We start from the raw sequence: 18495 nt of genomic DNA, 5'->3' as shown, positions 1-18495 counted from the left end.
CTTTATTGGTTGCCCATTAAGATTCTCCTAAGTTTTCGACTTCGACGGAGTTGTGCTTAAGTGGTGGGGGCCCCCGAAAGGGGCATTTTTTCTTTTTTCCGGTTAAATATACCGCGTAAAGGACTTACCCTATCAAAAAGTGGTCTCATGACGGTTGAAGGGCACTTAATCCTGCATTGAATAAGACCAAATTCATATGTTTTGGACAAACCGTTCTCGCGCTATAGTTCGGCAAAGTAGAAAATATACGTATAATTAATGACCCTCTCCACGTCCAATGGTTTGTTACCCACAGGCTTCCAAGTCTTGAAAAGGGCCACCTCAACTAGTGTAACCCTATCAAGGCTTACGAGCTTGATGCGCCTATCCTTGTTCGTCCCAGCCGTTCCTTAACTGCGGTTGCTGCACCTCTTCCTGGCACTCACCTGAACGACTCTGTGTTACCTACTGTGGCTGCCCCTCTTCCTTGTATCCCCTCTTCCTTGGTCTTATTCAATGCAGGATTAAGTGCCCTTTAACCGTCATGAAGACCACTTTTCGATAGGGTAAGTCCTTTACGCGGTATAACCGGAAAACCGAAAAAACGCCCCTTTCGGGGGCCCCCACCACTTAAGCACAACTCCGTCGAAGTCGAAAACTTAGGAGAGTCTTAATGGGCAACCAATGAAGCCATTAAAGCAAAAAAGTCTTTTGTAGGAATTATTTCCGATTTAATCAATTTTTGTGTTTAATTCTACTGGCCTAAAAGCAAAGGATACTAGAAAATGTACAAATACTCTCACAGTGTAAGTCGGTCTAGTCCTTGGAAATAATCTCTCATTACAAAAATCAAGTACACATAAAATTAAGAAATTAACATCGTTCTACGATAAAATACTATTAACCCTGAATCAGGCATAGCGAGTTCTATTTTATTGTTTTTACAACTTACTGTAAGGAAATAAGGTACCAAATGTATAGTTCCAAAATACTGGACTGTCCTGTCGATGACATTGACAGTGGGGCGCCACTGTCAATACCGGATCGCTGGTTCAGATTTTTGCCATGTTGGAAACCATATAGTTGACCGATGGTAGCGCCCCCCTGTCATTGAGTTTGGTGGGACAGTTCAGCGTGGGTCATCTATAGTGTTAAATCGCAACTGTCAAACAAAATCCGTCAGTTACATTTGACAGAAAAAAGACGTCTCATTTGACATAAAATATTATGTCTCACCAAATCTCACAAATATAGCTGTACTCCTCTAATTTCATAATTTAGTTAGAGATAATGAGCGCGGCAACCAGGTCCAATATTACCAAATACAGAGTCTAAGGGGAAAGTTGTCAAAAACTTAAAACAGTTCACCGTTTCTCGTGTGTCTGTTTTATATTAACCTATCGTACAAGATTTCTCTTTTAAGATTTTTGTTATTCTGATTTTTATTCAAATTAACCACGCAGTCACAATGAACTATACAAAATTTAACTAATACATAAATTATAATACAGCCCACATAATTAGTGATTGTTGTGCTAAACATTCAATAAAATAAATAACAGTGTTAAAGGTATTGAAAAGAAAAGATTATCACAATTATTTCCTTTCATACATTAGCTAAAATGCTTGTGTATCGTTACAATACATTATTATTTTAAAATCATTCATTTCTTTAGTTGAATACAAGGTTTTTCTTGTGAGTTGTCAGGTCACATAGGCGATTATCACACTGCACCGCGCTCCGCCGCGGTACGCGGGACGACAGATTTAATCATTGTATGCAAGTACCTCAGTTTGTATAGAAAACACGCGCGGCACAATACACTGACAACGCGTCTGCGCGCGGGATTCGTTATAATAATATGTAATCACGCGGACCGCGGCGGTGCGCGGTGCAGTGTGATAATCGCCTTATCGAATCTTTTATTTCTACGATCGATATATAAACTAAGTTAGGTACAAAACAAGATTATGATATCGATAGAGAATGCAATATGAATATGGATGAATACTTCAGGCTAACGAGTTGGCTATTGTTTGAGAAGAACGAATCTGGATGAAATTAAGCACTTCGTGCAAACGATATTTACTAGTAAATTAGATTGTATCTATGGTATATTTTAAAGAAGCTGGCAACAAATACGTATAAAAGCATTATACATTTCATTTGTCATTTACATTCCTTTAATATTTTGCCTGAAGAGTTGAAAAGTCAAATTATTTACTAGAAAACAGGCAAAAATACGAAAAAGGTTTCACTGCCATAGTCCGTAGACTTTTTAGCCAGCTTTTGAAAAAATCTACTTCTGAATACGTCATCCCGCTAGCGCCACCAAGCGGCGTCACGTACTACACCCCGAACTAAAGTGGACATACAATATGTACAAATACAACACATACATACACAACTACGCCGTCTTGTTGCTCACTAACTGCTGTAGTCGCGTATTGATGTATTGCACGCGGGACACTAGCTTATCTTTCGGGTTAAACTCGGTGTATGGGATTTGCAGCACTTTGAAGCCCTGGAAAAGAAATTGAAATTTTAAATATGTATCTTCAGAGGTCTCAATCGCAAATTATTATGAACTGTTACTTCCAAAGTCTATGGTTTATGGCCAATTGCCTACAACTCAATGCTGTCACTTAAATGACAGATGTTAATTTTGAGCGGGACGTTGGAATTGAATCACGTGAAATAAAAACTTTTTTTTTGTAAATTATGAAGTAAAAAGTGCATATTATTGAGTTGTTTTTCTATTCGTTGCCAATGTGCAAGTGCAAGAATGTAACCATATTTTCATTGTTATAGAATCGTGCTAGAAATGTATACAGCTTTGCGCAACCAAACGGACACCAGGTTAGTAACTCTCTATAGAGCTGTATACATTTTGTTGATAGCGGCGACTGGTTACGCCGCCATAGTGTCCCGGTGAAATATAGCCCTTACTATAGACTAGTTTCCTAAAAAAATTTTTTTAGTCCGTCATGTTTAATATCAAAAAATTAAGGACACATATATTTTTATTTGTCAATCTAATAAATAATTACATAGTTATGGTGCGTTGAAGTTCCACACGACGTCACAACGTGCGGCACTTTTATGCAAGCATTGACGTCACGGGCCTCTTCTTATGAACTTTGGCACGCTTTATCTCTTTAAATTTTCATTAGTTTGAAAAAGTGAAAAATACGTGTAGAGTATTTTTTGATAAGTTAACTGACGGACTAATTAAAACTCTTGCTTTTTGACCAAGGAAACATCCCTATTGGTGCGGATTAAGGAGCATACGTTTGCCCAGCAGTGGGCTACAGTGGGCCAGTGACGTCATACCTTGAGCTCGAGCAGGCGTGCGCATAGATGGCAGAGGCCGAGCGGCGCGGGCGCGCGGCGCGTCATATCGTGGTAGTCCAGGCCGAGCACTGCTATCCGGAATTTGCTGTGAAACAGACATATTGGGTCATTGACAATGTAAACAATATTCTAAAGCTAATCTGCTCTAAAGCCTGGTCAGTGAGCACGTAGAATTTTGTCCAATGACCCCAAACTATCGCTCGCGCGTAATTATGTTGCTGTCGCGCTCGCACACTCACTGCGGCCGCCCGTCGCACAGTCGCGACAGCAATATAATTACACGCGAGCGATAAAGATGGGTTAGCTTGGGGTCATTGGACAAAATTCTACGTGCTCACGGACCAGGCTTTAAAAGATCTATGTTCTAGTCTTAATACGGATTTTGCTTATTAAGAATTTTGAACTATATAAGAAAAAATATTTCTTTCTTTCAAAAATTCTATTCAGCTGTAACAGAATCAGTTTTCAAATAACTAAAAGGACATCATCCACGTTTCATATATTTTTGGTCCAAAATCAAAAGTGCCGGCCAACAAAAAAAAGTGCTGTATTCTGACAGAATACGTCTGCCTTAGCATTTGTTACTATGGCACCAAAGCCGTAGCTCCACTGTGCGTCGAGTATTTGAGATCTAAAAGTCATCGACTATTCATACATTTTTTGTTCAAAATCAAAAGTGTCGGCCAATAAAAAAAAAGTGCTGTATCCTGACAGAATACGTCCGCCTTAGCATTTGTTACTATGGCACCAAAGCTGTAGCACCACTGTGCGTCGAGTATTTGAGATCTAAAATTCATCGACGATTCATACATTTTTTGTTCAAAATCAAAAATGTCGGCCAATAACAAAAAAGTGCTGTATTCTGACAGAATACGTCCGCCTTAGCATTTGTTACTATGACACCAAAGCTGTAGCACCACTGTGCGTCGTTGTATTTGAGATCAAAGTCAGTCGTTTCATATATTTTTAGAACTCAAATACTACGATGCACAGTGGTGCTACAGCTTTGGTGCCATAGTAATAAATGCTAAGGCGGACGTATTCTATCAGAATACAGCACTTTTATTTTTTGGCCGGCACTTTTGATTTTGGACCAAAATGGATGATGTCCTTTAGGTTTGAAGACCAAGTGACGTCACAGATATGTAATACTATACAAAAATTTCCATGATATCCTTACATTATTTTATAAATTATGCGTTCCAATAAAAAGAGTAAAAATAGCTCTAAAACGAAAAAAAAGTCAGTGGATAACGAAAGGTATACGGATGTCATGTAAAACAAAGCGATTACTAAGATTTACATATTATAAAAATAGACATATCAACGACAAAATCAAATATAAAAAATATACAACCATATTAAAAAAATGTATAAATAACTCGCAAAAAAACTGTAATAAAAAATATATAGGGACATGTACAAATAAATGTAAAGCATCTTGGACTCTAATAAAAAATTCTAGTAATTTGAAATTAAATTATATAAAAAAAATTACACATGACGGCAAAAATATATACGAACCAAATGACATAGCGAACCTTTTTAATGATTATTTTCCAATATTAGGCGATAGGGATAGCACGACAAATGTGCTAAATAATACCCACAACCACGTCCAGTATGTGAATGATACAATTTTTCTATTTCCCACTGACAGTGATGAAATAACTAAAATAATTGCGAATCTCAAAAACAAAAACTCTGTAGGATATGATGAGATCCCTACAAAAGTTCTCAAGGCTACTAAAACTGTAATTGCGCCAGTATTGAGTTACTTAATTAACCTGTCTTTTACACAGGGCATTTTCCCTGAAAAATTAAAAACAACCATTATAAAGCCTATACACAAATCTGGAAACACTGACACATTAGATAATTATAGGCCAATTGCTTTAGTACCTATATTATCAAAAGTTATAGAAAAGGCCATGTTTGCCAGGTTGACAACCTTTATAAACAAACTAAGCATTTTAAATAAAAATCAAAATGGCTTTCAAAAAGGCAAATCAACAGCTCTGGCTACCTTTAAAGTTATCGAGAAAATCATGAGCCATGTAGACAAATCAAAAGAAGTTACGGCAATTTTTTTCGACATGAGTAAGGCATTCGATTACGTATCGCATGAACTCCTCTTAGCTAAGTGTGAAAAATATGGCCTTAGAGGTAAAATCTACAATTGGCTAAAAACTTACCTAAGCGAAAGATTACAATACGTAGAGATTAGAAATCTAGATAAATATTTAAATGAAAGGACATATAGATCATATACACAAAATAAGATCACTGGCGTACCGCAGGGTAGTATCCTTGGCCCATTGTTATTCCTATTGTATATTAATGACCTCCCAAAATCCACGCAACATTTTTGTACATTATTTGCTGACGATGTATCGGTGGTGATTCCAAATACATATGACTCATTGACAGAATATAATAACGACATTAACAATACAATTAACGACGTAATCAACTGGATGAAGAATAATAATTTGAAAGTTAATATTAAAAAAACCAAATATATTCAGTTTCATAATCAGAGAAATGATAAAACTTGTAAACTATCAATACAGCATAATGGACAAAACATTGACGAAAGTAATGAAGTAGTCTTCTTGGGGATAACCCTAGATAGTAGGTGCACATGGAAGCCACACATACATACGCTGTGTAATAAGATTAATAAGTTTGCATACGCATTGTGGCGCCTAGTGAACATTACAGATGAAAAAACTGCTCTATTAGCATATCATGGATATGTGGCTTCTATGCTTCGATATGGCATTATATTATGGGGCAATTCAGTAGACTCAAACAGAGCTTTTATTGCTCAAAAGCAATGCATACGCTCCATTTGTAAGCTATCCATTAGGACAAGTTGTAAACCTTATTTTGAAAAATTAAGGCTCTTAACATTACCCTGCATCTATATCTTTGAAATGAGCTGTTTTGTAAAGATGCACCCCTACCTTTTCAGAAGCAATAGTGAAGTAAATACAAATTATCGTGGACGCTATCCAAACAAACTGACACTGCCTGTAATGCTCACATCCTTGCAAAGTGACAACTGCTACCCAATGGCAGTACGAATTTTTAATAAATTGCCAGATGAATTAAAAACACTGCCTATTCGAGCATTTAAGACACGCTTATTTAAATTATTGGTTAGCAAATGTTATTACACAGTGCAGGAATATTTAACAGATAAGTCAATAAGAGTCTTTGAATAATTATATTGATGTGATAAATTATTATTAGATGACATTTGCAATTATGTATGTAATCTTTATTGAATTATGCTTGGTGAATCTTTGACATCGACAATTTTTGAATTTTTGACATTGAGTATCTACTATTGACATTTATATTGACATCTTACATTGATAATATTGGAATTTGTTGAAATGTTTAATAATTAATTAATTTAATATTTGCATGTCAGAAATGACTAATTGTGAGACCTAACCATTAACTGTAACCATCTCCTGTACCACATTTATAGCAAATAAATGATGATTCTGATTCTGATTCTGATTCTGAAAATATATGGAATTAATGGCCACGTGTCAAACACGTGCCATTCATATTCTGTCTTGATCTTTACATCTGCTAATATTAAAATACAATAAAGCAAATCTACCGTACCTTTTGTCATTTGCAGCTTTCTCTAATGGAACTGGATGGCATTTTTCGTCTACCGCGAATTCAGCATCTAAAATAAACCAAAAAAATTACAACATCACCAATACATATTTCTGAAAAATATAACTTCAAAAACATACTTCTAGAATCGCCATTCCACCCTCAAAACTTACCGTACAAAAATCCCATGCCGGAATTGCAGTCCTTCTTCAAGAAGGCATCAGCCGACACCAGAATTTTGAAGGTATCCATGATGCTCTGTACATACAGGTTTTTCTCTTTAGTGTAGACCACGGGGACTCCCACCGCTACGTCTTCTGGCAAACGCGGGGTTTCCCCGGGGTATTTAAGGTTGAGATACGCGTCGATCATCATCAGCTTGCGACGCGCGGGTATCGGGATTTCTGGGAAATGAGGGTAGATTAATGGACTGTTGACTGTTTGTGGCTTTGTATGGTGTGCATAAAGAGTGTTTATAAATAGTCACACTTAGAGTAGGCGCACACCGTTGATTTTAAGTTGGCCGATAGTTGTGCCCGATTTTAAATTGTATGAAGAATCGGCCAAATCGAATCGGCGTAGTGTGCGCACTCCCATACATGCCCATACTGATCAACTGCCCGACTAAACTATCGGCCGACGAAAAATCAACGGTGTGCGCCTACTCTTATAGATCGTTTCATCCACGAAGACGCGCCCCACCAATTTTTGGTGTTTGATCCGAGCAATACGAGCGTCATTAATTTTTAATTGGATTTTGTATATAGAATTTGGCACTCATTTAGATCTCCATTTTTTTTACGGCGAAGCCCACAGGCAAGCATAATTTTTGTATTGAACTTGGCTCTCTTTTTTTACATTTGTTTTTGTGTGATATAGTTTACACCTACCTCCAGCGGACAGTAGTTTGTCGATGAACTCCGGCTGGAGCGTGGATTCAAGGTGCTGTCTGTTGGCTTTTTCTAGAGTTAGCAGCGAGAACACCAGGTCTAGCCACGCGGAGGGTTTGGATAGCTCGCCCTCTTTTAGGGATACTGCCGTCTGTAAGCAAACAGGTTGTGATTAGTCGTTTTGTATCGTGGTCCAGCCAAGGGGGGTTTGGACAATTCTTTCTCTTACTTACTACTCTCTCTTTATATTTCTTCTCTCTCTCTCTCTTTATCTAGAAACTAATCAACATCCACCCCCACTTTTCTGGTGGATGTTGTGAGAGACGACTAAGTAACAAATATGCGAAAATTAGACCTCCCTAACCCATCTGGCCAGTCGCCTAGGGCAGCTCATCAAGATTAACATTTAACAAAATTATCAGCAGTGAACACTATAAAATATGACATGATCATTATGGTGATGACGCCATTTTGATGCGCGAGCGTGACCACCGCAGCCGCCGCGTGACGGTACTTGAGACACCCAGAGAGACCACCATAGACACTAGATGGAGTAAGGAACTGACCTGGAACAGCTCCTCGCAGCCCGGCGGCTCGAAGTGCAGATGCGCGAGCGTGACCACCGCAGCCGCCGCGTGACGGTACTTGAGACACCCAGAGAGACCACCATAGACACTAGATGGAGTAAGGAACTGACCTGGAACAGCTCCTCGCAGCCCGGCGGCTCGAAGTGCAGATGCGCGAGCGTGACCACCGCAGCCGCCGCGTGACGGTACTTGAGACACCCAGAGAGACCACCATAGACACTAGATGGAGTAAGGAACTGACCTGGAACAGCTCCTCGCAGCCCGGCGGCTCGAAGTGCAGATGCGCGAGCGTGACCACCGCAGCCGCCTCGTGGAGGTACTTGAGACACCCAAAGACACTATAGACACTATATGGAGTAAGGCTGCGCCACCCATGCATCTGACTCCGCCCGCGCCGCTTCTTGACGATACTTGAGGAGACCAAGGGACACTTTAGACACTATGGAACAAGCCACTGACCTGGAACAGCTCCTAGCAGCCCGCCGCGCTCGAAGTCAAATAAGCGTATGTCACCACGTGTCACGCGCCTAGCGCTACCTCGTGACGGTTCTAAGGAGACACAAAGAGACCACCATAGAGTCTACTAAGATACTGACCTGGAACAGCTCCTCGAAGTGCGCGTGCGTGACCACCGCGTCAACCACGCGCCTGACACCTCCAATGCTGGCTTATGATGATACTTGAGAAGACCCAGAGAGACCACTAAAGACACTATGGAGTACACCAAGTCACTGACCGTGAACAGCTCTTCGCAGTCCAGCAACTCAAAATGCATTTGCGCGACGCCATTAGTGCTGTTTCATGACGGTATTTGAGGAGACCGTGGGACACCACTATGGAATATACTAAGCCCAGTAGCTTACTAAGGTCACCAAGCCCATGTAGTGGCATGTCAGTACCTGGAACAGCTCCTCGCAGCCCGCCGCGCTCGAAATGCAAATATGCGAGCATCACCACTCACGCATCTGACTCCGCAAGCGCTGCCTTGATACTTGAGGACACTCAGAGAGACACTAAGGAGATCACAAGGCACTGACCTGGAACAGCTCCTCGCAGCCAGGAGGCTCGAAGTGCAGATGCGCGAGCGTGACCACCGCAGCCGCCGCGTCGCTAGCGCCCCCTCGTGACAGTACTTCAGGAGACCCAGAGACACTATAGACACTACGGAACAAGGTACAGACCTGGAACAGCTCCTCACATCCAGGAGGCTCGAAGTGCAGATGCGCGAGCGTGACCACCGCAGCCGCCGCGTGACGGTACTTGAGACACCCAGGGAGACCACCATAGACACTATATGGAGTAAGGAACTGACCTGGAACAGCTCCTCGCAGCCAGGAGGCTCGAAGTGCAAATGCGCGAGCGTGACCACCGCAGCCGCCGCGTGACGGTACTTGAGACACCCAGAGAGACCACCATAGACACTAGATGGAGTAAGGAACTGACCTGGAACAGCTCCTCGCAGCCAGGAGGCTCGAAGTGCAGATGCGCGAGCGTGACCACCGCAGCCGCCGCGTGACGTACTTGAGACACCCAGGGAGACCACCATAGACACTAGATGGAGTAAGGAACTGACCTGGAACAGCTCCTCGCAGCCAGGAGGCTCGAAGTGCAGATGCGCGAGCGTGACCACCGCAGCCGCCGCGTGACGTACTTGAGACACCCAGGGAGACCACCATAGACACTAGATGGAGTAAGGAACTGACCTGGAACAGCTCCTCGCAGCCAGGCGGCTCGAAGTGCAGATGCGCGAGCGTGACCACCGCAGCCGCCGCGTCGCTAGCGCCCCCTCGTGACAGTAGTTCAGGAGCCCAAGGGACACTATAGACCAGCGGTTCCCGAATGGTGGTCCGCGGAACCCTGGGGTTCCGTGGAAAGGCCGCAAGGGTTCCGTAAAAAATATTATCCCACGTTTTGTGACCGACTTTGTTCGCTCGCACCGACTTGTTTACGCACAAGGGAGGGGCAGGGCGTGCGGGCGGAGTAGTACGGGGGTTCCGCTAGGAAAAGTATAATCAATTAGGGTTCCTTGGCAAAAAAAAATTGGGAAACCCTGCTATAGACACTATGGAATTTACAAGCCACTGACCTGGAACAGCTCCTCGCAGCCCGGCGGCTCGAAGTGCAGATGCGCGAGCGTGACCACCGCAGCCGCCGCGTCGCTAGCGCCCCCTCGTGACAGTACTTCAGGAGACCAAGAGACACTATAGACACTATATGGAGTAAGGAACTGACCTGGAACAGCTCCTCACATCCAGGCGGCTCGAAGTGCAGATGCGCGAGCGTGACCACCGCAGCCGCCGCGTCGCCCGCGCGTCCGCGCCGCGATACCCACGCGCCAAGTGCCGCTAATGCTGCCTCGTGACGGTACTTCAGAAGACCAAGAGACACCACTATGGAGTTCACTACTGAAGGCTTGTCTTTGTTGGCCGGCAGGGTCTCTATCACGTCACTGGAAAGAACATTTATGCCTATGTTAGGGAATTGCTTATGACAGACTTGCGACCAAGATAATGGTCGGCTGTGATCTAACATTAGATTAGAGTTTAGAGTCATAAAGTGCCCCACGGTAGTGCCGCCTCGTGGCGGTTCTTGAGGAGACCGAGGGACACCACTATGGAGTTCACCACTGAGGGCTTGTCTTTGTTGGCCGGCAGAGTCTCTATCACGTCACTGGAAAGAACATTATGCCTATGTTAGTGAATTGCTTATGACAGACTTGCGACCAAGATAATGGTCGGCTGTGATCTAACATTAGATTTTGAGTCATAAAGTGCCCTAAGCTAGCGCTGCCTCGTGGCGGTACTTCAGAAGACCAAGAGACACCACTATGGAGTTCACTACTGAGGGCTTGTCTTTGTTGGCAGGCAGGGTCTCTATTACGTCACTGGAAAGAACATAATATATCATTGTCTGACGACCAAAACTATGGTCAGTAGTCAACAGGCAGTGTTTCTATCACGTCACTAGAATTAACATATACGTGAGTTACGACTGTTTTATTAACAAAGCAATGATCAGTAATAAATAATGATACAACAAAGTTCGGGCCATCGACATAATATTTGTTTAAATAGCCTGGTTCTACGCCAGTAACGCCCTGTCTCATCGCATGAAAATACATCAGCAACCGAACATTCGTCTTTATATGCTAGCAGCATGTTAATCACATCACATGACGGAAGCTAAAGTCCAGTCGCCGAGCAGATAGAATTTCGTCCAATGACCGAGGTTCGAGCGACTGTGCGACGGGCGGCCGCAGTGATTGTGCGAGTGCGACAGCAATATAATTACACGCGAGCGATAAGGGTAGGTAGCTTGGGGTTATTGGACGAAATTCTATGTGCTCGGCGACCGGATATTTTAAGCACGCAAAAATAGTGAATATTGTGAATAATTAATGTCATGTTATGAAAGCCACACTACAACTGAAATACAACACTTACTTGCATATCCTGTCCAAAAGCACAGGGTCTGGAAAGTTGAGTGAGGCCATGGAGAATAACAAATCAGCTGATTTCTTCAGGTCAATAACTTCGGCTTGCCGCGTGATGTTGTGCGAGAGAGCGCGCAGCAGAGGCGTGCTCCTTCTGCCTTTGTGTTGGAGAGCTTTCATTACCTGGAGATAAGATAAATAGTGGCAGGGGTTATTCTAACAAAGAAGACAAAATTGTTTAAGGCCTGCCGGGCTAGGATGCGCGTCGTGATACACTTTATCGATGTCACCGTAATATTGTGAATTCCGTCAGATTATAATCTGACGTGGTTAGATTACAATCTAACCTAACCTAACCCACTGTTAGTTTACAATCTCACGCGTTATATTACAAACTGACGGAGTTCACAATTTCGCGTTGACATCGACATCAAAATGTGTATGGGCAAAATCGATAAAATGGTGTGATAAACGATTATCGCGGCGCGCATCCTAGGCCTACTGGTTCAGACAGCGATAACCGCGCGATTGCTGGGCAGTTCTCTAATAGTGCGTCCACACTGGGCGCACGGGCTCGCGTGGCACAGGGCATCGCTAATGAGAACCACCAGAAAGCGCGCGGGTATCGCGTGTATCTGAATAGCAGGCAAAAGCAGGCAATAGCAATACTTGAAGAACAAAGCAGTTCTATTACTAATACTGAATAAGTATTAATAATAATAATTTTCCCAAGTAACATTTTACTCCATTTAAGAGTTCACATTTAGTTCCAATGTGTAGGTACTTAAAGCATTAGTACAGTTCACTCGTGATGTATAAGCTGTATTATTGCAATTAATTACACCTATACCTGTCTAAGGGACTTATAGGAGTGTAGACTAGTGTAGAGTTATACTTTTATACGATTGTTGGTGTTATAATACTCTAACAACTATCCTTTAGTCAGCCATCTGACTAAGAGCATTATAGGAGGGTAGAGATACGGCAACCGCTGTTTAACGGCCTACTTGTACGATGTTATAGAGCTAGCATTTTAATAGAACACACGTGGTCATTTATAAAGCCAAAGGCTGTTATGTTTACTTGTTTTAGACTGTTATACAGCTAGTAGCTGTAGTAGGACTTGTTTGTGATAATTAAAATAACCTTTTTTTACTATCTGTACAAAAGTGTTTCAATGGTTCGCATGTACACTGTAGGCTGTTAAAAGGACTATATGTGTTGTCCATTAACATCAATAGCAGTTTATTTGTCCACAAGTACTACTCTTATTTGCTTTAAGCTGAACACGAATGTGAATGTGATATTCTATTACACATTTCCCCAAGCCTGTTTTTAGTTGTTCATGGTGGTTCTGTACATGATGCAGAGGAAAATATTATGCCTGAACCTGAAATTTCCCTTCAAAATATACCAGATATCAGAGTGTGATGATTGCAGTTCTTGTGATAGTGAATACCATTTTGATTTGGACAATTATTTAACCTTTCGCAAAAAAAAATAAGAACATGGGCTATTGAAAATCGTATTCCTCATTCCGCTTTGAATAAATTGTCAAGCATAATAAACGAATTTAAACCGGGAACACTACCGTCTGATGCTTTAGGTATTCATACTTGACTATTAGTACCTGGGCTAGGCGATTTAACGGACATTAATAATTTTTATTGCGGATCTCTAAAATTTCAGTATTTGAAAGAATTAAAGATACACAATTGACCTGAACTAGGTACATCTTAAAGCTGTACATAAGTTCACATTAGAATAAATTTATAGACATTAGCGCTGTAGTGGTACAAATGTGGAACTTCATATAGATAAGAGCATTCTAACAGAACACATGTGAACCTAATATACGCTCACCGCATTAAATTGGAGTTATAACAGTTCACATAGCCGTATTTCATTTCCACCATTTTGTTCTACATAACCTAAAATAGGGCAAGTGACCCGGTTGTGGCCACCGACCCCTTTGTGGCCATTTAGAACTTCAAATCGTTATAACTAAGGCAAAGACTAATATATTACTCTATGGTTTACGGGAATAAAAATATCTAATATTAGCCACACTGATAGCGTTAACAGCTTTGATGTGTCAAGCTTCACTTCAATCCAACAAGTCATTATTTTTTGAGCAGCGTTAATTGTTTTAAGTCTTAGCAAAAAGGCTAAGGCGAGCGGGTGAGTAAACAATCATTATTTTCTAAATCCTTCTTATTTTTTTAAATGTTTATGTTAATCCTTAATAAAGAATACACTGTCTAAGTGGTACTAATGATATTTTATCGCTATTTGTTTATTAAGGGGTTTATGAGAGGTGGCCACTAATGGAGCCAGAATTAATGAATTTTCCCATCTTTGGCCACATGAATGGCCAAAAGTGGTGCACGAAGAACCCCACTTTTGGCCATTTAGTTTTTATCGTGATTTTCCAATTTAATTACTTAGCTATTTTGATATAAGTAATCGATTCATTTTCAGAGTAACGATTATAATGCCTCCATCGAAACCAAATACTAAAAAAATCGGTTTTGTGAAAAGAAAATTGTTCCAGTACTAACCGCATAAACTTATACTATAGGTTAATGTTGATTTCAATTCAAGCTGAGATATTATATTTCATACTAGCGGCCGCCCACGACTTCGTACGCGTGGATCCCGTTTTACCCCCTTCATCTATCTTACGCGGTTTAGATTTTTTCGTACAAATGTTTTTTCCCGCTAACTTCCGTTCCCGTGGGAATTTTGCAATATCCTGTTGTAACTAAGCTTTAAGTTTCCTAAGGTACCTGCATGCAAAATTTCAAGCGTCTAACTTAAGCGGTTTAGATTTTTCATACAAAAGGATTTTCCCGCTAATTCCCGTTCCCGTGGGAATTTCGGGAATTCTTTGTAACTAAGCTCTAAGTTTACTAAGGTACCTACATACCAAATTTCAAGCGTCTAACTTAAGCAGTTTAGATTTTTCATACAAAAGGATTTTCCCGCGAATTCCCGTTCCAGTGGGAATTTCGGGAATTCCCGTTCCCGTGGGAATTTCGGGAATTCCCGTTCCCGTGGGAATTTCGGGAATTCCCGTTCCCGTGGGAATTTCGGGAATTCCCGTTCCCGTGTGAATTTCGGGAATTCCTTGTTGTAACTAAGCTTTAAGTTTACTAAGGTACCTACATACCAAATTTCAAGCGTCTAACTTAAGCAGTTTAGATTTTTCATACAAAAGGATTTTCCCGCTAATTCCCGTTCCCGTGGGAATTTCGGGAATTCCTTGTTGTAACTAAGCTTTAAGTTTACTAAGGTACCTACATGCCAAATTTCAAGCGTCTTAACTTAAGCAGTTTAGATTTTTCATACAAAAGGATTTTCCCGCTAATTCCTGTTCCCGTGGGAATTCCTAAGTATACTATAACCTGCCCAGGAGTATGAAAAATAATTGTAACAAGTTTCGTTAAAATCCGTCGAGTAGTTTTTGTTTTTTTTTTATGAATTTTGATGGCCAGAACTGGCACATGACTGTGGCCAGAAACGGGGTAAAGCTGGCCAAAAATGGCACAAATTCCCATTTCTTTTTCTTTTCTACAGGATTATTTTTCCATTGAATCATTATGAAAAAAAATGTATCCTTAGGCTAGATCTAAATATATTTAATCACTTTTTACAAGAAATAAGTCCGTGATAACAAAAACTGTAAAATGATATAGCCTCAAAGTCTAAAAAATTCTTAAAATGGCCAAAACCGGGTCACCTGCCCTATTTACCAAATAAATCTCCAAAATTAATGCAGATTTATCACAAAATTCGCAGATAGAGCGATTGAGTTTTGGTTTCATGTTATAATTAATTACCGTAATATAATTATAATGCCAATCCAATATCAAAAACTGAAAATTGTAGATTTCCTCTCAGCCAGTTTTAAATATTTTCAAATGAATATCGCGTTTTTACAGAGGCGCGTAAATATTTTAGCTGTAAATATGTATACATTTCACGATAAAGTTGCATTCCCAATGGCATTAACATTATTAAGTATTTAAAACCCGTGTTATTATTTGCATAAATGATTATCCGCCCGAGTTGTTTCCCTCTTGGCACTCACGTACAAATACCAAACTAATATTAAAATGTGGAAATAATTTAAGACACACGTGAACTTTAGGTAGCATTGGAGTACTTTTGTCGGACTTTATAACTTTGAAAGCTGTGCATTTAGCCACTTGTTACTCTTTATTGTCCTCACGTACGTTGTATGGTTCACACTGCGTCCCATATAGTGCCGTAAGTCAGCCTTAAGTACGATGTTACTACTTAAACTGCTATTATAATGCTATTATACTGCTAATGTACAGCCATAGTGAACTTAAAGCTGTCTAATTTGTGCCCAAACTGGTTCTATAAAAGCATTATAGCAAGCTATACAGCTCGTATACAGCTGACATACACAGCTTGTGGAGTACATGTGAACCACTATTGAACTCTTAAATGGAGTAAAATGTTACTTGGGTTTGATTATCATATTTATCATCTAGCTAGATAACTGTCAAACTTATTTACCTACCTTTATCATTTGTGGTAACGTCAAATTAGCAATAAGCCTTGCAGCCTCATCGTCTCCCGTGATCCCAAGCACAGTGCTGAGGTCTTCAGCCATGGTCAGAGAGCTTATCGCCTGGGTCGTCTGTGTCCTAGCCAGAATGCGACAGAGTTTTAGGAAGCGGGGATCCTTTTCAAAGTCTGCTAGCTTCACTTTATTGCTGTTGGACCAGTCTGATAGGATTGATACCATCTGGAATTATTATTATGTTGAACAAGCTTATCTATGGGTATTTTTGTTATTTGAAGAATATTGCATGTTGAACAGAGGTTTCACCCAAAAATTATTCTCTTGAAAATATTTTGGTCAGATTGCCTCTTCTGACTTAAGTATTTTAACAGCCACTGTATACTATGCATGCATGGTGCAATGTGAAAAGAACATGCATATGCCAAATATCAGCACATTAAGTGGTGTACATGTTTCCATTTAGAGTAAAATTAATGATAGATAGCAAACCTTATCCAAAGTAGCAACCTAAATCTGAAAAATCTTCGAATAATAAATCAAGATCGTACCTTAAGAGCATGTCGCCTTGACACCACAGAGTTTTCAGCCACAACAAGCAGGCTGTTAATGTCAGTCGCTTTCTGTATCTGGCTGTCCAACATCTGGCCTTTGTTCGGCTTCAATGATTTGTGAGTTGGCTTCTTCTTGTCGTCAGACTCTGGAGAATTAAGTGACGCAAAAGCTGCTGCTACTAGACCTGGAATTATTTGATTCGTTGTTGAGAATACATAAAAAAAATATTACCAGAGATCAATGAGTAAAGCATGTAGGAATGGACATCTATGGACTGTGATAATAATGATAAAGTTGGTATAGGTTAGGCTAGGTTAGGACTTGCTGATCAACCTCTGTAGCTCAGTATTTAGACCAGTCATCCAAAAAGCACCCACCCATGATCATAGGTTTGATTTCCACCTACGCCAGGCATCTATTTTAAATGAAAAATCATGTTCAAATAGATGAAATTACTATAACAAGTGATACAAAACTGATATGTTTATGTTAATAAGCCTTTTGATTTACAACATGCACAGAGACTAAATGGTAAAAATCTGAATCAATAGTGAAATTCTAATTTTACTTCATGAGATGAGATGATATTATAAAACATTCAGTGACACAGTGTACAGATAAATACCCTCATCAAGATAAGTGTGGTGCTTTGTGCAAACACATCAGTCAACTAGCCAGGAGTTTTCCAAACTACTGTGTAACTTATGGTGGCAATTCACACCCCACCTTTGTTTATACCTGAGTCGTCCTTAGTATCCACGATATTTGGAGGTACTTTATCGGTGATACTTCTGGAGGAGTCACCCTTATCAGTCTTCAGTACTGTCACTCCAGGGCCGGAGTATTTACGTATGGTGGCCCTGGTTCCTAACCTCCAAATAATAGCACCACTGAATTTCAACATCTAAAACAAAAGAGTACACATCCATATAAATTTTTATTTGTAACTACACTTAGAACTTCAATTACACACTGAAAAATTGATATTTTACAGCAAAATTCACTCAAAAACTTAGCAAAACACATCTTCTTACATCACGAAAACTTATATCAAATACAATTTGGCAACAATAACAATGTAATAGATAATTATTGAAAACTGATTAAATTACCTTTTAAACGGAAGTATTTAGATAGTTTTAGGAAAATAATCCAAATTTTGAATCATTGAAATGTAATTTAATTTTTTGACAACGACTGACATAACTTTTTTGGTATTGCCATTTTTACAAATTGTATGATTTAGCGATGGGCGTTATTCGTTATCACGGGTTATTAAACGAGTGATCAGCCTGACCAGTGATCACTCGTTATGCAGAAACGCCTAAACTAGTTTTTTTCTTAACGTCATACAACGTTAGAATCTCTTCGTTATTCAACACGATTGTTTCCACAACGCTCTAAAGCTAAACTGAATTCACACTTAAGCAAACAACATAAGGTAGATATTTGGTTGACATAAAAAATAACGTGTTTCCCGCTTCGTTATGACAGATTTG

At 40.3% G+C, this 18495-nt stretch overlaps 1 protein-coding gene across 1 annotated transcript; it reads right to left on the bottom strand.

Annotated features, from left to right (window-relative positions):
- Positions 1-2276: 2276 nt before the first annotated feature.
- LOC135077060 (FAST kinase domain-containing protein 4) lies at positions 2277-18211 on the bottom strand. The gene is made up of 11 exons (XM_063971657.1): positions 18109-18211; positions 17723-17900; positions 16993-17180; positions 16439-16666; positions 11897-12069; positions 10686-10902; positions 7867-8017; positions 7150-7380; positions 6980-7046; positions 3314-3419; positions 2277-2504 (listed from the first exon to the last, which is right to left on the bottom strand). Exons 2-11 carry the CDS (start codon positions 17898-17900, stop codon positions 2388-2390), a joined length of 1656 nt encoding a protein of 551 aa, XP_063827727.1. The 5' UTR covers positions 18109-18211; the 3' UTR covers positions 2277-2387.
- Positions 18212-18495: the final 284 nt, after the last annotated feature.

The sequence above is a fragment of the Ostrinia nubilalis genome, chromosome 12 (genome assembly GCF_963855985.1).
Source record: "Ostrinia nubilalis chromosome 12, ilOstNubi1.1, whole genome shotgun sequence".
In the NCBI taxonomy this organism is placed as follows: Eukaryota; Metazoa; Arthropoda; class Insecta; order Lepidoptera; family Crambidae; genus Ostrinia; species Ostrinia nubilalis.
This window is presented reverse-complemented; position numbering and strand designations above follow the sequence as displayed.

Bases quoted from the DNA above. Each gene is read 5' to 3' on its own strand.
- LOC135077060 (XM_063971657.1), bottom strand. From the start codon at position 17,900: ATGTTGAAATTCAGTGGTGCTATTATTTGGAGGTTAGGAACCAGGGCC. The intron at 17,181-17,722 runs GTGGGGTGTGAA...AAATAATTCCAG, and splicing joins CGACTCAGGTATAAACAAAG to GTCTAGTAGCAGCAGCTTTT. The intron at 10,903-11,896 runs GTAAGTGTTGTA...TGTTCTTTCCAG, and splicing joins CTTTTGGACAGGATATGCAA to TGACGTGATAGAGACCCTGC.